Below are 27,125 nucleotides of genomic sequence, written 5' to 3'. Positions count from 1 at the left end.
CACTGCCACGGTGGCCCGAGGAACTTTCGGAATGATGAAAGTGTATTTTTGTCTTAATTTGGGTAAGACTTGGGTGAGGTGCCTTGCGTAAAGACGTGAACTCGGAAGGTAGTTGACTTAAGAACCTTACTTCAGTTTGTAGGGATGGGGGCGGGGGGAGGGGGCGTGCCGGGAAGAAAGGTTTGTTTATTTATTTAATTTCAGTCCCCAAGGGAGAATGGAGAGGATCCATTCCGGGGACACTGGATTCCAGAATGCGAATTGGGCTTGGAAATTTGCGAAATTTGTGAATGCCTAGGCTGAAGGCTCCGCTCACGGGGAGGAAAGGACTGGGCGGGCACAGGGGAGGAGGGAAGGAGGAGGGGGAGGCGGAGGAACAGCAGTATAAAAGGCCCCAGCCAGAGCGAGCGCCAGCCACTCCGAGCCTCCTGGAGAAGGCGGGAGCTGAGCAGGACGCGCCGGTGCCGCTGCGGTGATCTGAGCCCGGCACTGGACCCGGTTCTCTCTTGCATCCGAGGAGAGAACCCCTTGCCCTCTGCTCGACCCTCGAGCCCTTCCACTCGCCGGCTGCCCCCTGCAAGGCATGAGCTGCGCTCGGGAGCCCGAGGCTTCAGCGCGGTCATGAGGCGCTGGCCCGGGAGCGGCGGCTGTGCGACGGCAGCACCCAGGTCCCCTCCGGGCGCGGCGCCTCCGGGATGAGACCCCCGACACGCGACTGCCTGAGCTGAGATTTACCCCCAGTGCCCCACCTCCGTTCTGCGCGCCTGAGCCCGCGGGCACTCGGCCCCTGCAGCTTCCCGCCGAGACACCTGCGCCCTGGACCAGACGGACGCCCAGCGAATCGGACTCGCCTGCCTTCCCAGGCTCTACCCCGCGCCGCGGGCGCCTGAGCAGAGGTGCTCAGAGAGCGGGCGGCCCACCGTGCGGGAGCGAGTGTCAAGACCTTTCTGGAACGAAACTCTATCTTCTCCCTCATACATACGCACGCCAGCTTGAGGGAGGGGCGCACAGTCGCAGACAGACACCTGGCTGGTCCGGCACCCTCTCCGACTCCAACACCACAACTCCCAACTCCACCTTGTCAATAAAGGTTTCTAAACTCGCCCAGGCACCCCCCCCTCCGCCCCGCTACCCACAGCCCCGAGGCGCAGTGCGCACAGGGCTCGGCCCTCGCCGCCCACAGCGACCTCGGCAGCGGTGGCGCACAGCCCAGCAGGCGGACGCGGACTCTGGAGGGGCGCGCAGGTCACCTCCAGACAGTGACAGCCCCCGGGTGCCGCAGCCCCCATCCAGAGCCGGCTCACCCTAAGACTCGGCGGCGGGGCGGCGCGGCCCGCGGCCCGCGGCCCGAAGGAGCGCAGGGAGGAGGGGAGGTGGTTCGTCGGGTGAGTGGCTCCGGGCGGCAAGGGCGGGGGAGCCCAGCGTGGAGGTAACTCTGGGCCGCCACTGAAGCCCTCCTCCTCCTCCTTCTCCTCCTCCTCCTTCTCCTCCTCCTCCTCCTCCCCGCGCTCCTCTGGCGGCCGCTCCCGCTCCAGCTGCGGCGCCGCGGCCACATCTGGGGCGCCCATGTGCGCTCGGGGGCTCGGCTGCGCCCGCCCCGCCGTCGCCCCCGCTGCCCCCTGCCCGCAGGGTGGTCCCCGGCCCGGCCCGGGCCCCTGGCGGCCCGTCGTCCCAACCGCCGCCGCCGCCGCCGCCGGGGAGCGCCGGGGTTTGCTCCGCAGCCAGCTTGGACGCCCCCGGCCCCGCCGTGGCTCCGCCGTGGTGCGGCGGCGGCGGCGGCTCCTGCTCCCCCGGCCCGGCGCGCCCCGGCGCGCCCAGGGCCAGCCCCGCGGGCTCGGGGAGCGGGGCCCCGGCGGGGGCCGAGGCGGGAGCCGCGCCGCCGGGCTCCCGGGCTCCGACTCCTCCTCCCCCGCCGCCGCCGCCCGCCGCGCCGGGTCCTAAAGCCGCGCGCCTCAGGAGGATGGTACGCCTGGCGGCCGAGCTGCTGCTGCTGCTGGGGCTGCTGCTGCTCACGCTGCACATCACGGTGCTGCGCGGTTCGGGAGCCGCCGACGGGCCGACCGCGGCCAACGCCAGCCGGACGCAGCTGCAGGTGAGTGCGCTGCTGGAGAGGGGCGCGCGTGGCAGCGGGGAGCCGGGTGGCGGGGAGCTGACCTAGCTAGCACCTGATGGTAACGAGGAGGCGGGTCCCCGCCCCACCGAAGAGCATCTGTTTTGGCAGCAGTTTTGCCGGGGCCACAGATCTCCGGCTGAGGCGGAGCGGGGTACGTGCCTGGAGGCTGGACCGCTTTGGAGGACTGGCAGGCACGCTCCTCCAGGTCGTCTGTCACCAGGTACCTGAGGGTGCTAGCTTGAGATGGGCGGAGGAAGTGTGGAGTATGTCTGTGTTTGCTTTGGGGTGCTGCCACTCTTTGGTTACCCTTTAGAGACTGAGTAACGTTACTCTGGAAGGAGGGGGAAGCGGAAGGAGACTTTAGGATAAATCCCCAAACTGGGTTTGGGAGGAAGAACCCCAGTGAATCTGCCCCCTCACAAAGCTACGCAAAGGTCAGCAAATAATTTCCCCGAAGAGAATGGCCAGACATCCCCTGTTCGCCCACGTGGTCCCCATGCCTCCCTTATACCTCCCCAGCCAGGCGGAGGGCGTGGAGTCAAGCCACCGGTTGTACTTTGGCCCGGCGTTACCTGGGGCTTTTAAACTTACAGCAAAGACTTCTTCCAGCGTTCTGCCCCTGTTGAAGGTCTCCTTAGGAATGGAATTCTGATGGTCTGTGCAGCTCCAAGGCAGGGGAGGGGGTCGCAACTGGGGAGCGGGTAGTGGGCGTCAGACACAAGAGGAATTCTCTGGTTTCCAAATAAAGGATTGTCCAGGTAGGGATTTCCTGCCGTTGTCTTGGGAAGAAGCGCCTTTCCTTGGCTCTGTCAGACGTGTGACAACTGTCAACTTGGGGCATGGGTAGAAGTCAGCAGGGATTTTCCCAGGAAGCAGCGGGAATTCTCTCCTAAAATCTCCTCCTCAAACAAGCCCCTCTAAAACTCTTTATGTCTAGATAAGCATTATTCATTGTTCCCAAAGGGCTTTAAGACCATTGCCCCTATTAGTTCATTTCTCACATCTTTATGTAATTTGTTGCCTGAAAACCCTACTGTTGTAGAGAGAAGGAATTCACTTAAACACTTCCACAGTGCTTACCATGTGCTAGTTTTAAGTGCTTTACAGAATTTAACCGATTTAATGATGTACTATGCTGTTAATATCCTCCCCTGATAGATGCAAAAACTGAGGTACAGAGGTTAAGAAACTTGCAAGGTTTACACATTCCAAACTCTTGATTAGTTACACCATGTTTTCTCTCTGCCAGGATGTTACATAGACTAAAGCAAGGTGATCCTTACACACAAATGCAAAACCAGGAATGAAAAAGTATGCACCCCAGAGCCTAAAGTTCTTTTAAATTGGGAACATTTCCGAAAATGTCCTAACTTTATGAGGCCCTCTTCTCTTCTCCTGTGGGCAAACAGGTACAGTGACAGCCTGACGGGATTCCTTTGGGGAAATTGAAGACACCCCATTCTGTAGATGGTGGTACACCGACACACTCTAACACTGTAAGAACAATTCCTAATATCTTCGAGATTTCTGGAAGTCACATTTTATACATGATGCTTTCTTTTCTCGTGGACTCATGAAAAGCTGTAAAAATGATGTTCTATGGAAAAGTAAATTCGGCAGATTCCTTTATGAGGTGTTTGCTATCATTAGAATAACCTAGGCTTGGCCTTTTCTGTTTGACTGGTAAGGTGATGAGAGAAGCAGCTGGTGGATGTGGCAACTGCAAAGGGGAAGTGGATTAAATTCTCAAAAGAGCGTGTGGCTGAAGAACTGTCCCAAGAGGGCAGAAGAAATGGGGGATTTAGAAAGAGTAACGCTCCTAGGAGTATCTTGGGTCCCAAGTAGCTGCTAATCCATCAGCTTTCAGCTTGTTTTGTAATTGTGTTTGGTTATTCTGTCCACTCAATGAACTTATTCAGGCAGAATGATGAGTTTAACAGTTTAGTTCATAATTTTACTCTCTTTTGTAATTTGTTATTATAAAAGTTTTATATTCTTCCTGACTGAAGTTATTTCTTTGGCCCTCTGACGCTCCAAAGGTATTATGATTCAAATGGAGAGAATATATTCCTTCAAGTGAGGAGGTCTGCAAAAGACATTTATTAGTTTATCGTTTTCAGGGCCCAGGATGTTAATTAGCTAGTAGCAGGTGTATTTGAAAACAAAATTGTGGATGCCATATTCTTTCTGTTTACCGGTCATGTTTAACCTATCTTTTTTTTTTTTTTCCGCTTCATTGGGTCTTTGTTGCGGTGCGCAGGCTGCTCATTGTGGTGGCTTCTCTTGTGGAGCATGGGCTCTAGGCACATGGGCTTCAGTAGTTGTGGTGCTCAGGCTCAGTAGTTGTGGCCCACGGGCTCGAGAGCACAGGCTCAGTAGTTGTGGCACCCGGGCTTAGTTGCTCCGTGACATGTGGGATTTTCCCGGACCAGGGATTGAACCCGTGTCCCCTGCATTGGCAGGTGGATTCTTAACCACTGCGCCACCAGGGAAGTCATAACCTATCTTAACTAACTACATTTAAACTTAAGTTTGCTGCCTCTGGGTTGTCTTAAGCTGCTAAAATCATTCTTTGTAACCGGAAAGTTCATCAATCCTTATATTACATTATTTGTGTTGTTATCTCTGTTTAAAATATTCTGAAATATGAGGTTGGAGTCAGAAATACACAATGGTAGCTTTCTTTTCCCAAATTGTAGTATATTTGGGAACATTTAAAAGAGAATGCACCTTTATTAGAGATCTGGCATATCAAGGGCACCCAACAGTAAGAATAACAATAGTAGCTAAGATTTGTCAAGTGCCTTTTATGTGTCAGACACTGTTCTTAGCACTTTTCATATATTTTCTTTTTAAATCCTCACAAAAATCTCGTGAATTAGGCATTATCGTTATCCCTGTTTCAAATGAAAAAACTGAGGTTGGGTAACTTGCCCACAGCTGCAGAGCCAGAAGCTGCTTAATTTGTTGTTGTTATTTTATAAGTTTAAAAATCTTTGAAGAATATTTGTATTCCAAGTTCTTGAGAAAGTCATCCTGCTGGCTACAAAAGAGAAAAAGTCTTTTAAGAATTTACATTTTCTTTCTTTCTTTTTTTTTTTCAGGGCTTAGGTTTTGGGGGTTTATTTATTTATTTATTTATTTATTTTTATTTTTGGCTGTATTCGGTCTTTGTTGCTGTACTCGGGCTTTCTCTAGTTGCGGCGAGCGGGGGCTTCTCATTTGTGGCGGCTTCTCTTGTTGTGGTGCACGAGCTCTAGGTGAGCGGACTTTAGTAGTTGTGGCTCGCAGGCTCGAGAACGCAGCCTCAGTAGTTGTGGCGCCCGGGCTTAGTTTCTGGGTGGCATGTGGGATCTTCCCGGACCAGGCCTCAAACTCGTGTCCCCTGTGTTGGCAGGCGGATTCTAACCACTGCACCACCAGGGAAGTCCCTAACAATTTACATTTTCAAACACATCTTGACAGTCTTATTGTGTCAAATATGAGCATATCTATCTATCTAAATTATATATACATACATAAACACACATATATAAACATGATCTAACATGATTTTTTTGGTAGTTTCAACATAGTAGGAGATACGTTTTTTGACTCTGTAAGTGACTGTCTCTGTACTCTTAGGTATACTGTTATGAGGTGGTAGTAAAATGCTTTGCACACACTATTTCTAGTGGTTATGTGGCTCATAAAAATAATAAATAATGATGTTAGTCTTTGTACTGTTTTCAGTATTTTAAAACATCTAATAAGAAATTTTACAGTGGTCAGCAACAGCTGTATACAAATGCACAGAAAAATCAACTTTTTTCACTTTTGAATGAAATCTTATCTCCTCTGGTGTCATGTTGATCAGATACTCAGCTTAGTTCTTTCATATGTCTTTAATTGATAATAGTAAGAAAACAAATATATATATATTAAAAAAGCAGTCTGGAAGACAGAATATCCCAAAATATAGAACCACAGGCAATGATAAGAATAATGATAATAATAGTATCCCTTTTACTTGAAATTCAAATGAGTGTCTCTCTACTAAATCTCAGATTCAGAAGCATGAATTTCTACAGATGTTACATAGTAAAGCTAGAACTCATTAAAACAATGAGATTTAAGGAAGTGTTAGAAATCATCACATTGATCATTTTTACAATAACATTAAAGCAAACCAAACTCTGAAATGTAACTAAATGTCTTTGTTCTCTAATTCCTAACTACCATCTTTATCAGTACATTCCTCCGTCATCCCTCTACTTGCCTTCAACAAAACTGCTCAGCATCTTGTACTCACTGCTTCAGACTCACAAGTTGATCTGAGCTATATTAATAACAGTAAAAGCAAAAGCAACATTTATTTGTACTTAATGCTACTGAGTTTCCTTACAATGACCCTATGAGATAGATAGTATTTATATACCCATTTCACAGATGATGAAATTGAGACCTGGAGAGATTTGAGTAACTTGCCCAAGGCCACACAACCAAGGTTGGCAGGGCCAGGATTCAGACCCAGCGAGGCAGGAATTCTTGTTCCAGTTCATCAACAAGATGCCTCCAGCTCTGATACAAGTCAACAGCCATTGTGTTTCTCGTTTCATGACTTGCCTTGCCCATTTTCCAGGCAGGCTGTCTGCTTTTATCTCAGGTATTCTTTATAAATTATGAATAACTGTCCCACTTAGCTATTGCTATATAACAAACCATCCCAAAGCACAGTGTCTTAAAACAATCACATTTTATTTGCTCATGACTTTGTGTGTTAGCAGTTTACCCTGAGCTCAGCTGGGTGGTTCTTCTGCTGACCTTGCTTAGGATTATTCATGTGGCTATAGCTTTCTGTTGGCTTGACGTGGGCTAGATGGTCTAAAAGGGCCTCACTCCAGACACTATAAGACTCTTAGAGGAAAACATAGGCAGAACACTCTATGACATAAGTCACAGCAAGATCCTTTTTGAACCACCTCCTAGAGAAATGGAAATAAAAATACACAAATGGGACCTAATGAAACTTAAAAGCTTTTGCACAGCAAAGGAAACTGTAAACAAGATGAAAAGACAATCCTCAGAATGGGAGAAAGTATTTGCAAATGAAGCAACTGACAAAGGATTAATTTCCAAAATTTACAAGCAGCTCATGCAGCTCAATATCAAAAAAAAACAAACAACCCAATCCAAAAATGGGCAGAAGACCTAAATAGACATTTCTCCAAAGAAGACATACAGATTGCCAACAAACACATGAAAGGATGCTCAACACCACTAATCATTAGAGAAATGTAAATCAAAACTACAATGAGGTATCACCTCACACCAGTCAGAATGGCCATCATCAAAAAATCTACAAACAATAAATGCTAGAGAGAGTGTGGAGAAAACGGAATCCTCATGCACTGTTGGTGGGAATGTAAATTGACACAGCCACTATGGAGAACAGGATGGAGGTTCCTTAAAAAACTAAAAATAGAACTACCATATGACCCAGCAAACCCACTACTGGGCATATACTCTGAGAAAACCATAACTCAAAAAGAGATATGTACCACAATGTTCATTGCAGCACTATTTACAATAGCCAGGACATGGAAGCAACCTAAGTGTCCATCGACAGATGAATGGATAAAGAAGATGTGGCACATATATACAATGGAATATTACTCAGCCATAAAAAGGAATGAACTTGAGTTATTTGTAGTAAAGTGGATGGACCTAGAGTCTGTCCTACAGAGTGAAGTAAGTCAGAAAGAGAAAAACAAATACCTTATGCTAACACATATATATGGATCTAAAAAAAAATGGTTCTGACAAACCTAGGGGCAGGACAGGAATAAAGACACAGACATAGAGAATGCACTTGAGGACAAGGGGAGGGGGAAGGGTAAGCTGGGACGAAGTGAGAGTGGCATGGACATATATACACTACCAAATGTAAAATAGATAGCTAGTGGGAAGCAGCCACATAACACAGGGAGATCAGCTCAGTGCTTTGTGACCACCTAGAGGGGTGGGATAGGGAGGGGAGTGGGAGATGCAAGAGGAAGGAGATATGGGGATATATGTATATGTATAGCTGATTCACTTTGTTATAAAGCAGAAACTAACACACCATTGTAAAGCAATTATACTCCAATAAAGATGTTAAAAAAATAAAATAAAAGGGCCTCACTCATATGTTTGATGGTTGGTGCTGGCTGTCACCTATGCTCTCTCTTCATCCTCAAGGAAGTTATTCCACATGTCTTTACATGGTGGACTCAGAGCAGCAAGAGAGTAAATCAGAAATTGCAAGGTCTCTTGATGAACTTGGACAACTTCAGCCACATTCTACTGGCCAAACATACCACTTGGTCATCTCACGTTCTAGGGGACCAGAAATAGACTCCTCTTGATGGGAGGACCAGCAAAATAACATTGCAAAAGAGTGTGTATTCAGTGATGGGAGGAGTCATTGTGGCTGTCTTTGCGAAATAGCTACCATATTGACCTTTTATCTCATATACTTTGCAAATGTTGAACCAATCTTTCACTCATTTTTTAACATTGTTTATGCTACTTTTGGCCATGCACAAACTTTCCACTCTAAATATAATCAAATCTGAATCATTTCCATTATGACTTTTTGTTTTCTTGCCTTACTTGAGAAAGGGTTACTCAAATAAGGATTGTCAAAATCTTTAAATATATTTTGTTCTAACAGTTTTATAGTGTTTTTGTTGTTGTTGTTGTTTAGAACTACAATCTACTTTGAAGTTATTAGTGGGTTTTAGGTTTAAGATAAAGATATAACTTTGTTTTTTGTCCAAGTGAGTAGCCACTTCTATCATATTTGGTAAATACTCCATTCTATATTTGTTGGTACAAAATATCAGTTTTATCACATGTTAAACAAATTTTCACATATATGTTAGTCTATTTCTTTACCTTCATTTTTCTATTCATGTACAAACACCACACTTTCATTTCATGTAGCTTCACAGTATTTTTTAATAGGACAAATGCCCTGTCATTAACATTCTTTTTCTTTTTTTTTTTAAGTATTAAAAAACATGTATTCTTGAACAGAAACTTTTTTATTTTTTTTTTTTAGGATAACAAAGCTATTTTAGTATTATTTAAAATAAGAACAACCTTTAAACCGTATGAAGTGGGCAGTAGGGGAGAAGCACGCCTTCCTGAGAAGGGTCCTCCGAAAAGGGTCTTCTCAGGGGCAAAGGCAGCAAGGGTGGGTGGGCAGGAGGGAGTGCAGGCCTGGACGTCAGCAGTGCTTCCTCGGGGTGGGCTCTGCAGCTAAGAGAGGTGGCTCTGGGGCTTGGCAGCTCCTGGCTGGAGTGGAGGGAGCTGGCCTGGCGGTCTGTGCCAATGACTCAGGCAGGGGTAGGGCAGGAGTCAGCTGGGTAAAAGAAATGTGGTTTTGAGTGTCAGGAGGAGGTGGCCTTGGCTCTCAGGACTCAAGGGGGACGTCAGGCTGCAGGAGGCCTAGGCCCAGGAGTGCTGATCCGCCCCCATCTCTCCAGCGAGGCTATGTGACTGTGCCCTGGGCGGGTGGGGGGTGGGGGGCCTCACAGCAGGGTGGGCGGCAGACAGGCAAGGCTCAGGCCAGGGCTCAGTGTCCTCTTCTCGGAGGCGCTTGCACCCGGGGCAGATGCTTCTTCTCAGAGGCCCCGGCCTGGGCACAAAGACAGGGACCACTCCATTCCTCATCACGGGCCGGAAGGCCGACAGCCTGGGCTCGGGGCTCTCAGACCTGAGAGGCCCGTCGAGCCGCCTTTGTCCTTCCTCGCATCGGCTGAGGGCCCTCAGGGCGGTCTCCTTGGCACAGGGGTCCGGGGACTCCTGGCTGGGCGGACACGTGGACAAGCTGCTTAGGCTTTCAGCGGGGGCGGTATGGATGTCCACCAGGCTCTGCGTGTGGCAGAAGAGGCGGGCGTTCCACTGGGACCTCATCGTGAAACCGTTGCTACATGGCCGGAAAACCCCAGCCCCGAGGAGGTGCAGAGGGGCGGCCCGCTGGGAAGGCGCCTCCAGCCTTGGGGCACCGAGGACCCGCGGACCTGGTAGTACTTCCAGCTGCGCAGGGCGGCGGGGAGCGGCTGCCTGCTGCGGAACCAAAGCCCGTGATCCTGGTGGCGGCGGCGGTAGCACAGGATTTGGCACCCGTCCCGGCCCATCGGGAGGCAGGTGCTGCGGGCGGGCCCGATCCATGGGAACCATGGGGACCAGCGCTTCCGGGCGTGGGCTGGCTACATGGCCTTGGCCGTGCCCAGGTACATGCTCAAGTAGCTGCCCATGCTCGCGGGTCAGCGGGGTCGGATCTTCGACGGGCTTTGGCTTCTGGGCGGCCCCGAAGTCTGTAGACGCGAAGCTTACGGCGCTGAGGCGACCGTTGGCATCGGGGTGTGGGACGGTTCGTGGGGCGTCGGAACCTCTGGGCACGAGGTCCTGCGCGCGCTAGGCCGGGGCCTCGCGGACCCACCCGGGGCCTCGCGGACCCGGGGCCTCCCGGACCCGGGGCCTCGCGGGGCGCCCCTGTGTTCTGAGCACAGGGGATCCTTCAGCTCCCACTGCTGGCCCAGGCGCTTGGCTCTGGGTGGCGGGGGAGCCCTCCACATTTTGCCCTTGACATTTAAAGGGAGAAAATATAATAATTTGTACCAGGTCCTGAAAATTGACTGAAGGGCACTCTCTTTCATTACTGTAAAAATGAACAAAATGCACTTGAATGCTCCTTTAAGGAAAAAGAGCGAATTTACTTGTATTTCTACAGAGGCTGTGTGCTTCTTCTAGAATGGTTGCTAATGTCACTTTTTGTAATTTTATTCTTTTTTTATTTTAACATCTTTATTGGGGTATAATTGCTTTACAATGGTGTGTTAGTTTCTGCTTTATAACAAAGTGAATCAGTTATACATATACATATGTTCCCATATCTCTTCCCTCTTGCGTCTCCCTCCCCCCCACCCTCCCTATCCCACCCCTCCAGGCGGTCACAAAGCACCGAGCCGATATCCCTGTGCCATGCGGCTGCTTCCCACTAGCTATTTACTTTACGTTTGTTAGTGTATATATGTCCATGCCTCTCTCTCGCCCTGTCACAGCTCACCCTTCCCCCTCCCCATATCCTCAAGTCCATCCTCTAGCAGGTCTGTGTCTTTATTCCTGTCTTACTCCTAGGTTCTTCATGACCTTTTTTTTCCTTAAATTCCATACATATGTGTTAGCATACGGTATTTGTCTTTCTCTTTCTGACTTACTTCACTCTGTATGACAGACTCTAGGTCTATCCACCTCATTACAAATAGCTCAATTTCGTTTCTTTTTATGGCTGAGTAATATTCCATTGTATATATGTGCCACATCTTCTTTATCCATTCATCCGATGATGGGCACTTAGGTTGTTTCCATCTCCGGGCTATTGTAAATAGAGCTGCAATGAATATTTTGGTACATGACTCTTTTTGAATTTTGATTTACTCAGGGTATATGCCCAGTAGTGGGATTGCTGGGTCATATGGTAGTTCTATTTGTAGTTTTTTAAGGAACCTGCATACTGTTCTCCATAGTGGCTGAACCAATTCACATTCCCACCAGCAGTGCAAGAGTGTTCCCTTTTCTCCACACCCTCTCCAGCATTTATTGTTTCTAGATTTTTTTTTTATTTTATTTGTTTGTTTGTTTTGCGGTATGTGGGCCTCTCACTGTTATGGCCTCTCCCGTTGCGGAGCACAGGCTCCGGACAAGCAGGCTCAGCGGCCATGGCTCACGGGACCAGCCGCTCCGCGGCATGTGGGATCCTCCCGGACCGGGGCACGAACCAGTGTCCCCTGCATTGGCAGGCGGACTCTCAACCACTGCGCCACCAGGGAAGCCCTGTTTCTAGATTTTTTGATGATGGCCATTCTGACTGGTGTGATGATATCTCATTGTAGTTTTGATTTGCATTTCTCTAATGATTAATGATGTTGAGCATTCTTTCATGTGTTTGTTGGCAGTCTGTATATCTTCTTTGGAGAATTGTCCATTTAGGTCTTCTTCCCATTTTTGGATTGGGTTGTTTGTTTCTTTGTTATTGAGCTGCATGAGCTGCTTGTAAATTTTGGAAATTAATCCTTTGTCAGTTGCTTCATTTGCAAATACTTTCTCCCATTCTGAGGGTTGTCTTTTGGTCTTGTTTATGGTTTCCTTTGCTGTGCAAAAGCTTTGAAGTTTCATTAGGTCCCATTTGTTTATTTTTGTTTTTATTTCCATTTGTCTAGGAGGTGGGTCAAAAAGGATCTTGCTGTGATTTATGTCATAGAGTGTTCTGCCTATGTTTTCCTCTAAGAGTTTGATAGTTTCTGGCCTTACATTTAGGTCTTTAATCCATTTTGAGCTTATTTTTGTGTATGGTGTTAGGGAGTGATCTAATCTCATACTTTTATGTGTACCTGTCCAGTTTTCCCAGCACCACTTATTGAAGAGGCTGTCCTTTCTCCACTGTACATTCCTGCCACCTTTATCAAAGATAAGGTGTCCATATGTGCGTGGGTTTATCTCTGGGCTTTGTATCCTGTTCCATTGTTCTGTCTTTCTGTTTTTGTGCCAGTACCATACTGTCTTGTTACTGTAGCTTTGTAGTATAGTCTGAAGTCAGGGAGCCTGATTCCTCCAGCTCCGTTTTTCATTCTCAAGATTGCTTTGGCTATTCAGGGTCTTTTGTATTTCCATACAAATTGTGAAAATTTTTTGTTCTAGTTCTGTGAAAAATGCCAGTGGTAGTTTGATAGGGATTGCATTGAATCTATAGGTTGCTTTGGGTAGTAGAGTCATTTTCACAATGTTGATTCTTCCAATCCAAGAACATGGTATATCTCTCCATCTATTTGTATCATCTTTAATTTCTTTCATCAATGTCTTATAATTTTCTGCACACAGGTCTTTTGTCTCCTTAGGTAGGTTTATTCCTAGATATTTTATTCTTTTTGTTGCAATGGTAAATGGGAGTGTTTTCTTGACTTCACTTTCAAATTTTTCATCATTAGTATACAGGAATGCCAGAGATTTCTGTGCATTAATTTTGTATCCTGCTACTTTACCAAATTCATTGATTAGCTCTAGTAGTTTTCTGGTAGCATCTTTAGGATTCTCTACGTATAGTATCATGTCATCTGCAAACAGTGACAGCTTTACTTCCTCTTTTCCGATTTGGATTCCTTTTATTTCCTTTTCTTCTCTGATTGCTGTGGCTAAAACTTCCAAAACTATGTGGAATAAGAGTGGGGAGAGTGGGCAGCCTTGTCTTGTTCCTGATCTTAGTGGAAATGCTTTCACTTTTTCACCATTGAGGATGATGTTGGCTGTGGGCTTGTCATATATGGCCTTTATTATGTTGAGGAAAGTTCCCTCTATGCCTACTTTCTGCAGGGTTTTTATCATAAATGGGTGTTGAATTTTGTCAAAAGCTTTCTCTGCATCTATTGAGATGATCATATGGTTTTTCTCCTTCAAGTTGTTAATATGGTTTATCACATTGATAGATTTGCGTATATTGAAGAATCCTTGCACTCCTGGAATAAATCCCACTTGATCATGGTGTATGATCCTTTTAATGTGCTATTGGATTCTGTTTGCTAGTATTTTGTTGAGGACTTTTGCATCTATGTTCATCAGTGATACTGACCTGTAGTTTTTCTTTGTGACATCCTTGTCTGGTTTTGGTATCAAGGTGATGGTGGCCTCGTAGAAGGAATTTGGGAGTGTTCCTCCCTCTGCTATATTTTGGAAGAGTTTGAGAAGGATAGGTGTTAGCTCTTCTCTAAATGTTTGATAGAATTCACCTGTGAAGCCAACTGGTCCTGGGCTTTTGTTTGTTGGAGGATTTTTAGTCACAGTTTCAATTTCAGTGCTTGTGATTGGTCTGTTCATATTTTCTATTTCTTCCTGATTCAGTCTTGGCAGGTTGTGCATTTCTAAGAATTTGTCCATTTCTTCCAGATTGTCCATTTTATTGGCATAGAATTGCTTGTAGTAATCTCTCATGATCTTTTTTATTTCTGCAGTGTCAGTTGTTACTTCTCCTTTTTCATTTCTAATTCTATTGATTTGAGTCTTCTCCCTTTTTTTCTTGATGAGTCTGGCTAATGGTTTATCTATTTTGTTTATCTTCTCAAAGAACCATCTTTTAGTTTTATTGATCTTTGCTATTGTTTCCTTCATTTCTTTTTTATTTATTTCTGATCTGATTTTTATGATTTCTTTCCTTCTGCTAACTTTGGGGTTTTTTTGTTCTTCTTTCTCTAATTGCTTGAGGTGCAAGGTTTGGTTGTTTATTCGAGATGTTTCCTGCTTCTTAAGGTGAGCTTGTATTGCTATAAACTTCCCTCTTAGAACTGCTTTTGCTGCATCCATAGGTTTTGGGTCGTTGTGTCTCCATTGTCATTTGTTTCTAGGTATTTTTTAATTTCCTCTTTGATTTCTTCAGTGATCACTTTGTTATTAAGTAGTGTATTGTTTAGCCTCCATGTGTTTGTATTTTTTACAGATCTTTTCCTGTAATTGATATCTAGTCTCATGGCGTTGTGGTCGGAAAAGATACTTGATACAATTTCAATTTTCTTAAATTTACCAAGGCTTGATTTGTGACCCAAGTTATGATCTATCCTGGAGAATGTTCCATGAGCACTAGAGAAAAATGTGTATTCTGTTGTTTTTGGATGGAATGTCCTATAAATATCAATTAAGTCCATCTTGTTTAATGTATCATTTAAAGCTTGTGTTTCCTTATTTACTTTCATTTTGGATGATCTGTCCATTGGTGAAAGTGGGGTGTTAAAGTCCCCTACTATGAATGTGTTACTGTCGATTTCCCCTTTTATGGCTGTTCGTTTTTGCCTTATGTATTGAGGTGCTCCTATGTTGAGTGCATAAATATTTACAATTGTTATATCTTCTTCTTGGATCGATCCCTTGATCATTATGCAGTGTCCTTCTTTGTCTCTTCTAATAGTCTTTATTTTAAAGTCTATTTTGTCTGATATGAGAATTGCTACTCCAGCTTTCTTTTGGTTTCCATCTGCATGGAATATCTTTTTCCATCCCCTCACTTTCAGTCTGTATGTGTCTCTAGGTCTGAAGTGGGTCTCTTGTAGACAGCATATATATGGGTCTTGTTTTTGTATCCATTCAGCCAATCTGTGTCTTTTGGTGGGAGCATTTAATCCATTTACATTTAAGGTAATTATCGATATGTATGTTCCTATTCCCATTTTCTAAATTGTTTTGGGTTCGTTATTATAGGTCTTTTCCTTCTCTTGTGTTTCTTGTCTAGAGAAGTTCCTTTAGCATTTGTTGTAAAGCTGGTTTGGTGGTGCTGAACTCTCTCAGCTTTTGCTTGTCTGTAAAGCTTTAAATTTCTCCATCAAATCTGAATGAGATCCTTGCTGGGTAGAGTAATCTTGGTTGCAGGTTTTTCTCCTTCATCACTTTCAGTATGTCCTGCCATTCCCTTCTGGCTTGCAGAGTTTCTGCTGAAAGATCAGCTGTTAACCTTATGGGGATTCCCTTGTGTGTTATTTGTTGTTTTTCCCTTGCTGCTTTTAATATGCTTTCTTTGTATTTAATTTTTGACAGTTTGATTAATATGTGTCTTGACTTATTTCTCCTTGTATTTATCCTGTATGGGACTCTCTGTGCTTCCTGGCCTTGACTAACTATTACCTTTCCCATATTAGGGAAGTTTTCAACTGTAATCTCTTCAAATATTTTCTCAGTCCCTTTCTTTTTCTCTTCTTCTTCTGGAACCCCTATAATTCGAATGGTGGTGCATTTAATGTTGTCCCAGAGGTCTCTGAGACTGTCCTCAGTTCTTTTCATTCTTTTTTCTTTAGTCTGCTCTGCAGTAGTTATTTCCACTATTTTATCTTCCAGGTCACTTATCCGTTCTCTGCCTCAGTTATTCTGCTATTGATCCCATCTAGAGTATTTTTAATTTCATTTATTGTGTTGTTCATCATTGCTTGTTTCATCTTTATTTCTTCTAGGTCCTTGTTAAATGTTTCTTGCATTTTGTCCATTCTATTTCCCAGATTTTGGATCATCTTTACTATCATTATTCTGAATTCTTTTTCAGGTAGACTGCCTATTTCCTCTTCATTTGTTTGGTCTGGTGCATTTTTATCTTGCTCCTTCATCTGCTGTGTTTTTTTCTGTCTTCTCATTTTGCTTATCTTACTGTGTTTGGGGTCTCCTTTTTGCAGGCTTCAGGTTCCTAGTTCCCGTTGTTTTTGGTGTCTGTCTCCAGTGGCTAAGGTTGGTTCAGTGGGTTGTGTAGGCTTCCTGGTGGAGGGGACTAGTGCCTGTGTTGTGGTGGATGAGGCTGGATCTTGTCTCTCTAGTGGGCAGGTCCATGTCTGGTGGTGTGTTTTGGGGTGTCTGTGGACTTATTATGATTTTAGGCAGCCTCTCTGCTAATGGGTGGGGTTGTGTTCCTGTTTTGCTAGTTGTTTGGCATAGGCTGTCCAGCACTGTAGCTTGCTGGTCGTTGAGTGAAGCTGGGTGCTGGTGTTAAGATGGAGGTCTCTGGGAGATTTTCCCCGTTTGATATTATGTGGAGCTGGGAGGTCTCTTGTTGACCAGTGTCCTGAAGTTGGCTCTCCCACCTCAGAGGCAGAGCCCTGACTCCTGGCTGGAGCACCAAGAGCCTTTCATTCACACGGCTCAGAATAAAAGGGAGAAAAAGTAGAGAGAATTAGTAGAAGTAGGAAGAAAGAAAGAAAGGAGGGAAGGAAGGAAGGAAGAAAGAAAGAAAGAAAGAAAGAAAGAAAGAAAGAAAGAAAGAAAGAAGAAAAGAAGGAAAGAAAGGAGGGAGGGAGGAAGGAAGGAAGGAAGGAGGGAAGGAAGGAAAAAAGACAGAAAGAAAGAAGATACAGTAAAATAAAATAAAGTTATTGAATTAAAAAATAATTATTTAGAAAAAAAAAAGGGACGGATAGAACCTTAGGACAAATGGTGGAAGCAAAGCTATACAGACAAAATCTTACACAGAAGCATACACATACACCCTCACAAAAAGAGGTAAAGGGGAAAAAACTATAAATCTTGCTCTCAAAGTCCACCTCCTCAATTTGGGATGATTCGTTGTCTAAAGGAGGGAAGGGAGGAAGGAAGGAAGGAAGGAGAAAGAACGTAAAGTATAATAAAGTTATTAAAATTAATTATTAAGAAAAAAATTAAAAAAAAAAAAACAATGGACGGATAGAACCCCAGGACAAATGGTGGAAGCAAAGCTATACAGACAAGATCTCACACAGAAGTATACACATACACATTCACAAAAAGAGGAAAAGGGGAAAAAATCATAGATCTCGCTCTCAAAGTCCACCTCCTCAATTTGGGATGATTGGTTGTCTATTCATGTATTCCACAGATGCAGGGTACATCAAGTTGATTGTGGAGCTTTAATCCGCTGCTTCTGAGGCTGCTGGGAGAGATTTCCCTTTCTCTTCTTTGTTCTCACAGCTCACAGGGGCTCAGCTTTGGATTTGGCCCTGCCTCTGCGTGTAGGTCGCTGGAGGGCGTCTGTTTTTTGCTCAGACGGGACGGGGTTAAAGGAGCCGCTGATTCGGGGGCTCTGGCGCCCTCAGGCCGGGGGGAGGGAGGGGTACGGTGTGCGGGGCGAGCCTGCGGTGGCAGAGGCCGGCGTGACGTTGCACCAGCCTGAGGCCCGACGTGCGTTCTCCCGGGAAGTTGTCCCTGGATCCCGGGAACCTGGCAGTGGCGGGCTGCACAGGCTCCCCAGCAGGGAGGTATGGAGAGTGACCTGTGCTCGCACACAGGCCCCTTGGTGGTGGCAGCAGCAGCCTTAGCGTCTCCCGCCCGTCTCTGGGGTCCGTGCTTTTAGCCGCGGCTGACGCCCATCTCTGGGCTTCGCGCTTTTAGCCGCGGCTCGCGCCCGTCTCTGGAGTTCCTTTAAGCAGCGCTCTTAAACCCCTCTCCTCGCGCACCAGGAAACAAAGAGGGCAGAAAAAGTCTCTTGCCTCTTCGGCAGGTGCAGACTTTTCCCTGGACTCCCTCCCGGCTAGCCGTGGTGCACTAACCCCTTCAGGCTGTGTTTAAGCCGCCAACCCCAGTCCTCTCCCTGAGCTCCGACTGAAGCCCAAGGCTCAGCTTGCAGCCCCGCCCGCACCGGCGGGTGAGCAGACAAGCCTCTCGGGCTGGTGAGTGCTGGTCAGCACCGATCCTCTGTGCGGGAATCTCCCCGCTTTGCCCTCCGCACCCCTGTTGCTGTGCTCTCCTCCGCGGCCTCGAAGCTCCCCCCTCCGCCTCCCGCAGTCTCCACCCGCGAAGGGGCTTCCTAGTGTGTGGAAACCTTTCCTCCTTCACTGCTCCCTCCCGCTGGTGCAGGTACCGCCCCTATCCTTTTGTCTCTGTTTATTCTTTTTTCTTTTGCCCTACCCAGGTACGTGGGGAGTTTCTTGCCTTTTGGGAGGTCTGAGGTCTTCTGCCAGCATTCAGTAGGTGTTCTGTAGGAGTTGTTCCACGTGTAGATGTATTTCTGGTGTATCTGTGGGGAGGAAGATGATCTCCGCGTCTTATTCTTCCACCATCTTCCCAGCACCCCTCAACATTCTTCTTCTTGGAAATTTTTATAAAATGTTTTCTTTCAAACAGACTTTAGAATTATTTTGTTTAAAAATTCATTGAGCTTTTATTAGGAATTGCTATATATATTGGGGGGGTAAGTTTAGAAGAATTGAGAATTTTATAATATTTAATCCTCTCATTAAGGACATGGTTAAGGTATCTATTTCTTGAGTAAAGTTTTAGATTTTCTTCATCTTTTCACATTTCTTTTGACAAGCTCTTTTCTAGGTTTGATTGCTATTGTGAATTTTCTGTTTTATTTTCTGTTATATTCTCCAATTTGTTAGTTCCAGAATCTAGGAAAGCTATACTTAGCAGTATATGCTTACATTTTTCTTGGTGTGTACATGAGAACTAACAGTATCCATTTCAGTAGTGATATCATTATAGTTCCACGGCATTAATTGAAAACCCTTCTTTTTCCACTTTTGCACTTTAAATAATAAGAATTATCTGTTTCTTATAAAATTGTTAGAATTCACTCATTTTAGCTGTCTTGGGCTTGGTACCTCTTTGGTTGAGACCTCTGATTAATGTTCCATGTTATTCCATGGTCAGTAGCCTATTCAGATACTATAACTTTTCTCTAGTCATTTTTGATAATTTATATCTTCTCAGAAAATCATACATTCTACTGGAGTTTTACTTTATCAGTATAAAGTTTGTATGTAATACAAGCATATTTTAAAACTATTTCATGACTGCATATTGTTTATGATGTACTGTCTTAAATCTCTTTATAATACCTGTCAGATCAAGATGGTTAATTATATTATGAAAACCCTTCAAATCTTGATTTATTTATTGTTTACTTAATCTGCTGATTCCTCAAAAACCTTAATTGCATTCTGACACTACCATTGTGGGTTTGTTTGTTTCTCCTTATTATCCCCTTAATTTTCACTTTACTTGTTTAGAATCCATGGTGTTAGGACATAAAATGTCTTTTTTTTTGATGGTTATATTTTTATCAAGGTGAAATTCCTTTATATATATCTTTTTATTGACATTTGTCTTGAACACATTTTTTTGTTTGATAGTAATTTTGCATCTCCTGCTTATTTTTTTTTCTCTTGCCATTAATTATGTGTCTTTTTCCAACCTTTATTTTCAACTTTTCTCTGCCTTTTTTGTTTGAATATCTCTCTTATTAATAACCAATAGCCAAATTTTCTTTTGCCATGTAATAGGTCAATGAATATAACCCATTTATATTTATTGATTACTAATAGATTTGAAGGTGTATTTTCAATTTTATTTGGTGTTTTCAAATTTCCAATTTTCTTCATTTTGCCTCCCACCTTCCAATTTATTATCTCGTACTTTGACAAGAGAGTTAGCCTATGTCTAAACTTCCTCATCTGTAAAATAGGTATACAAAGACTATTTCCCAGTGTTATTGTAAGGATTAAAACACTGAATGCATATAAGTGCTCTGTTAGAACTTGGCACTTAAACATTTAATAAGTATTTAAATATTATTTACTTTGCTCATAACCCCTCAAGTTTGGAAATTGTTCTATTTCTCTAACTCTTAACATTTTAACAAACAGATTTGAACTTACACTTTTCTATCAATGCTGAGAGCCAGTCAGTATTTATAACGTAAACCTCCCCAAAACAAAATTCCAACATGCTTTTTCTTTCTCTTATCTCTATCTCTCAAATTTTAATCACATTATCTGAACATTTAGTGCTAGATCATTCCTTCTTCTTTGTTTCTTTTTTTCTTCCTTTTTTCTTTCATTCTTTTTCATTATATCTATCTTAGGAACAATTTCTTAGCAGTAGTATATTCTCCCAATAATTATTTAGACTTAACTGTAAGATTTATTTATTTATTTATTTATTTTTTTATCTGCTGCTGCTTCTGGAATCTCATACTCTCATTTTTATTTTGCTGGAATACATTCTCAATAAGTTCTCTCAGAAAGGTTTTATCAAAGGATAAGCTCTCTGAGATCCTAAATTTTTAAGCACATCTTTATTTACTTCTCACATTTAAATGCTAATTTGGCAGTTGGCTATGTTCTATCTTGTTTCCCTTTAGAATTTTGAAGATATAATGCATTTTTTTTTTACACCGTCTCATGTTTCAGTGAAAAGTCTGATGATATTTCTTTGCAGGTGATTTTTTTTTAAGTGGAAGACTTTAGGATTTTTCTCTTTATTCACAATGTTCGGAAATTTTATCTGTTTGTGTTTAGATTTAAGGCTTTAGTTGTTAGTCCTGTTCAGCACTTGGTGGACCCTTTCAATCTGAATCCTCAAGGTTGTCTTCAGCTTATGAATATTTCTTCAGTAATTTCTTTGCTTATTTCCAATATCCTTGTCCTCTCCTTCTGGAACTCCTGTTAGACTTTGAAACTAATATTGGGATTTCAAGATATATCAGTCTTCCATGTCTCAATTTTTTTCTCTTGTAGTTTTATCTCTTTGCATTTTTCTAATGTGTTTTATGTCTTACCTTAATCTTCCAGCTTTTGCCACCCTAGTGCTAGCTTTTTCACTCTTTATCAGTTTCCTGTCCTCATCCTTTTCACCCAGCTTCTATAGCTTCTTCTCTTTTCTTCCCTTCTTTTCTCTTCCTTCACCCCTCCCCCTCCTCTCCTCCTCTTCTTTTTTCTCTCTTTACATTTTTTAAAGTTTTTTAATTATGAATAATTTACATACAATAAAATGAATGCATCTTAAAGATTCAGTTCCAGTTTTTCACAATTATATATACCTATGTAGCACCATCAAAATTAGAATATAGAACATCTCTATCATCCCAGAAAGTCTTCTAGTGCACCTTTGTATGCAATTTACTCCTCCCACAGGCAACCAGTCTCTGACTCCTATCACCATGGATTAGTTTGCCTCTTCTAAATCTTCATGTAGATGGAATCATACTGTGTTCATTTGTGTGTGTGTGTGTGTGTGTGTGTGTGTGTCTGGGCTTCTTTTTCTTAATGTAGTATTTTTGACATTCATTCACATTGCTGTGTACATCAGCAGATTTCTCTTCTTTATTGTTGAGTGGTATTCCATTGTATGAGTATGCCACAATTTATTTATCCATTTCCCCATTGATGGACATTTGGGTTGTTTCTAATGGTTTGGATATTATAAATAAGATCATGTTAACTTTCTTGTACAAGCCTTTCTGTGGACATAGGTTTTTATTTCTTGTGAGTAAATACCTGCTAGTGAAACTGACACAGGCTCAGTTCTTTATATTATTATGGGAATTCCTCTAAAGAAACTCATGTTTTTGGTGATCTTTCTCTCACTTTCTCAGCTCTGTAATGTTTCACTTTCAATTGGTTACCGTTGGTTTCATATCTACCAGAAATCATTCCTTCTTCTGTAGATGTTCCCCTCTCAGCTTTCCACTTCTGTTGGGGATTTATTTTCATATTTCATCTCCTTTTTCAGCAGAATTTGGAGAAAGAAAAGAAGTAAACAAAAATGCTTAGTCTGCCACCTTGAACAGAAACACTATAATTTTATTCCTTCCTTTTATTTTCCTGTATACAAACCAGAAGAAATTTCTATTATTTGTGCAGCTGCTTCATTCATTCTTTTCCAGCCATGTTCTAAAAGGCATTGCTTTTTGAGACCTGGGGACACCCTCAGAAGTCATGAGAACTGTCCGTTCAGTAAAGAAGAATCTATTGTGGTTTTAAACCCTCCAAAGGAAGAATCCCACTTGTATTGATTTGGCCAAAAAATTCATTCGGGATTTCGGAAAAACCCAAGCAAACTTTTTGGCCAAGCCAGTACCTGTACAAGTACTTTTTAACAACCTTCAATGACAGAACATTTTTTTTCTCTGATGTGTCCTTTAAATCTTTTATGATACATCTTAATTTCATGTTTGCTTTTTTTCTTCCCACTATTCATTCACTTTTCAAGAAACATCTCATGCAGGACTTGAAGATTATTATTTAATAGTTCCTCTGTCTTCTCCAGATTTAATTATCTCAGTTTTTTAATTTGTCTTCACTGATCTTATTTTACAACGTTTTAATGGTTTCTGTGGTCCTCTTATTTCTCTCTCATCTGAGAACATCTTTCTTCTGCAATCCTTGGCTCAAGATTTTATGATTTATAAAGAAAAGGATGGTGATGAAGCCCCTTTCTTCAGTGACAGCTAAGGGTGTCCCTTTGTCTATACTCATCCCCCCAAAGACAGAAGATTATTTAGGGAGTGGGAATGAGGTTGTCCATTTAATTCCTGGGATTGTATGCAACGATGTTAAAGAAATAGCAAGGGAGTGTGTTACTGAAAAAGTCTCATTCTGCATTTTACTTAAACTTTGTCTGTACTCCTCTTCCATAAGAACTTCATAAGAAGCCCTGAACATAAAAGATATAAAGCCTAATTTCTTTCTTTCCGTGGTGTATCAGTGCAAAGGTTGGATGGGGCACAATGCTAATAAAATGAAGTCAACATGCTAGTGCCCGGTGTTCCCCTTGGGATTAAGCACTCACGGCCCACTCTAGTCACAGACTTGATAACATAAACTTATGGCTCTTTACCTTCCCTACCCTCTTTCCCTTTCTCCTACCAGAGCTTCCTGGGGGCATCTCCCAAGTATACCACTTCCTCTTTGTCCCAGGGTTTGATTCTGGGAGAACCCAAACGAAAAAAAGCACTACTCAAACATTTGCCGTGGGAACATGGCCATTTCTCTAGGTAGTGATGACATAGGAAAGGTACAGGGTGGAGTTTCCATGAGACACCTGCTGCTTCTTGTCGCTGTTAACAAAGCTGAAGTCTGTTAGCCTCAGAAACGGATGTGCTGCAGCAGCAACAGAATCAGGTTATGCCATCTTCTCCCAGAGCAGCTGGGAAGAGAGGAATTCCAAAATTGTAGGAATGGGAAAGTTCAGGCCTAGGGAAAGCCTACGAATCGCTGGTGTTTAGAGAGATGACTGTTGTTTTTCTCCTGAGAGCCTCGTCCGTCCCGTGCTTGTTTGCTATTTTAAGTGGGAGGATGAGCGACGATGGGAAGTCATCAGCGGTGTGTGGGACTGTCTTCTAATGCCTAGAAAAAGCAGAGGCTAGGGTGCTTTGATAAATGTAGCTTTGCATCAACTCCCCAGGCACAGACCAGCATGTGTCACTGGAAAGTTGTTTCTGTAAACTGAGTAGAAGTAAAAACAGTAGGTTAACTATCCCTTCTTCCTGTTGACCTGACCCATGCACATTTTAGTAAACCAAGTCATCTCACAGAGAGCATTGTCTATAGCTGACATACCTCCCTAGAGAGCAACACCCCTGGGCCCCCTGAAAGGAACAGTGCTGCAGGGCCAATGGAATAGGAGAATTCCAGCTTCGAGTATGGGGCTCTGGGCTGCCAGACTCACAGTTTGGGACACCCTGATCCCCAGATGTGCACCAGAAGTGACCTGGAAAAAGGAAGGTCAACTGTGAATTCAAGACGCTACTTCCTACTGGATACCTCATCTCTATTTTTAAAAATAACAAGGTGTGGCTAGAATCCATATGAAGGATACAGGGAGGCTAGAAATGATGTCATAGGCCACCCAGATGTTACCTTACTCCCACCATCATCCAGAGAGAGTATTCGTGCCAAAGCCAATGAAACAAATAAAACACATGCCTTGGCTCCCAGCCACCTCTTAGAGATAGCGATGGGGAGACAAAGAGGGGAAAATGGCAGTTGTGTTATTATTTTTTAAAATACAGCTTTACTGAGGTGTAATTGATATACAATGAACTGTGCATATTTAAAGTGAATAGTCTGAGGAGTTGACACCTGTGAAACCATCACCACCATCAAGATGATGAATAAATCTACCATCTCCAAAAGCTTCCCTGTGCTCCTTGGGGATTTCTCCTTCATTTCCCATAAATCTCTACCACTGATCTGCCTTCTGTCATTATAGATCGGTTTTTGCATTTCCTAGAGTTTTATATAAGTAGACTCACACAGAATGTACAGTACAGTGAGCTCCTTTGCTCACCATAAAGGCTTTGGGATTCATCCATGTTGTTCGGTGCGTAAGAGTTTGATCCTTTTATTGCCAGTTATTGTTGCATTGTATGCACATACAATATACTTTTCCATTCACCCAATGAGGCACATTTAGGTTGTTTCCAACTTGGGCCTATTAAAATAAAGATGCTACCAACGTTCGGGTATAAGTCCATGCATGAATATATGCTTTCATTTCTTTTGTGTGAATACTTAGGAGGAGAATGGCTGGTTGTATGTTTACCTTATTAAAAATTGTGGCAATCTTTTAAAGGTACTCACGTAGCATGTTTAGGATCTACGACAACCAACGACACTGTTAGAAAACTTAAGAGAATTTGGAAGTTGAGCCTCAGGATGATATCTTCCTACAGCTAATACATAGGTGTATAATCTATAATATATTATGAAACGCTGAAGGAAGCAGGGAGAAGATACTGTTTCCTTGGGAAGAATTCTCCTATCTTTTCAGGATTCTCCAAGTACAAAACTCTCATGGGGCTCAATTCTCCAGGTGATCGTGGTGCTGGTGGTGGTGATGGTGATGGTGGAAAGAAACGTAGTTGCTGGACTATGTTTGGAACCAGCTGGAAAAGTCTCCCAGCAGAAGACTTGGCTTCCTCCGTAAGCTGCTGTCTGATGTCCCAAGCCCTGCCTGACTGGAAATTAAGAAAACCAGAAATAGATTTTGTATCTCTCCTGCCTAGAGACTCAATTACATTGTGACCTGGAAATCTGGTATTGGTTATGAGCCCAAAATTAATTGGAAGCCAGGTTTATTGCTGGGAACCTTCAAATTCCAGGAGGGGCAAAAATTACAAAGGGGAGACCTCATTAGGTGTTCCTAATCCTTAGTCCATGAAACAGGCTGCAGAAATGTTAACATGAGCTGACCCCCTGACCACACTAGATATGAGGAGAGTGATGATTATTAGAAACCCACAGAGGATTCTCACTGGAGGGCAAGAACTGTCCTTCCCTTACACTTAAGGTGGCTCATCCACTGCCCCGAGTTCACCAGGTGCAGTCGTGACCCACAGGTACAGATGAGAAGCTCGGGGTGACTTCTCCGCACTTGCACCCACGGTGTGGTCCATAGAGTAGCAGCGGCAGCATCTCCTGGGAACTTGTTAGAAAATAAGAATCTCAGGCCCCACCCAGAATGACTGAATCAGGATCTGCAATTTAATCAGGGTCCCAGATGAAACATATACACAGGTTAAGAAGCACTGGTTGAGATGCATGCTTTTCTTGCAAGTTACAAGTCCCAGAAAGCACTCAGTACAGATCAGGTATTATTTAGCTATTATCCAATTATGCTTCACAACAAACTATCCCAAAACTCAGTGGCCTGTAACAATAAACACATATTCTCATGCTGGTGGGTCTATGGGTGGCTGGGGTTCAGTAGATCTAGGCGGGCTGGGTTCCAGGCTGAGGTTTGGGTCTGGGTTTCTTCCGTGCATCTCCCAGATTACTGCAACCAGCAGGCTACCTGTCCTGCATTTCTCTCACGGTGATGAAAAATCACAGAAAGGCAGAGTCAAGCCCGATGGACAAGCACACCCCAGCCTTTGCTTGGGTCACACCTATTAGCATCCCATCAGCCCAAACTAGTCACAAGGCCCAATAAAGTGGCCAAAGGCATGGGCTTTGGATTTGTTTCAACTCAACGTCTGCTTCTTACGTGTGTGCCCTTAGGCAAAAGTCTCACACTTCTCTGGGCTTCTGTGTCCTATTCAGAAAAATGAGATAATGAAAGTTATGTCCCTGGGAGTTTATAATGTTGTAAGGACCATTCTTGGTGCATAGGAATGGTTTAACTCATGGATGCTGGTATTACAGAGCAGTAAAACCTTGGACAAGTCACTTCAACTCTTTGCATTTCATTTTCCTTATCTGAAAATAGACATCCTAAAAAAATAAAATTAAAAGAGACATCCTAATGGGATAATTCTACTGATTCTTGAACTTCACCTTCAAACCTGGTGATAATGATGGTGATGGTGATACAAAAGCTAACGTTGAGCGTTTGTTCTGTGCCAAGCACTGCTGTAAGAACTTTAAATGTATTTGCACCTTTAATTCTCATTGTAGCCCAATGAAGATTCTCTTCATTTTGCAGTTGAAGAAACTGAGGCAGAGCAATGTCAGGAAATCAAGGTTTAATGTCTGATTGTTCTGAGCACCTCCTATGCGGGGAAACATATCACAGAAGGGATGCAGTCCAGGCTGGCTCCATGTGCTGACACACATTGTGCCTCATGCCAATCAGCAATGCTTCTAAAAAGGTTATTCCTGGCTTCTTCTCTCATGTGGGAGAAGGAAAGGAAAGAGCAGGGACAGCTAAGGAGAAGAGACTGGGAAAGAGCTGGCCTCCTGGTTAAACAGCCCCTCTTCCCACCCCA

General features: G+C 43.8%; 1 protein-coding gene across 1 annotated transcript in view; it reads left to right on the top strand.

The window, feature by feature from the left end:
- The first annotated feature begins 1,824 nt into the window (after nt 1–1,824).
- ISM1 (isthmin 1) overlaps nt 1,825–27,125 on the top strand; it is a 93,822-nt gene continuing 68,521 nt past the window's right edge. The window contains exon 1 of the mRNA XM_067707469.1: nt 1,825–2,092. Within this exon, the coding sequence (XP_067563570.1) occupies nt 1,961–2,092 (132 nt within the window). The 5' untranslated portion in view covers nt 1,825–1,960. The remainder of the gene's footprint in view (nt 2,093–27,125) is intronic.

Source organism: Pseudorca crassidens, chromosome 15 (genome assembly GCF_039906515.1).
Source record: "Pseudorca crassidens isolate mPseCra1 chromosome 15, mPseCra1.hap1, whole genome shotgun sequence".
Classification (NCBI taxonomy): Eukaryota; Metazoa; Chordata; class Mammalia; order Artiodactyla; family Delphinidae; genus Pseudorca; species Pseudorca crassidens.
The sequence above is the reverse complement of the archived record's forward strand: the minus strand, read 5'-3'. Positions and strand labels throughout refer to the sequence as shown.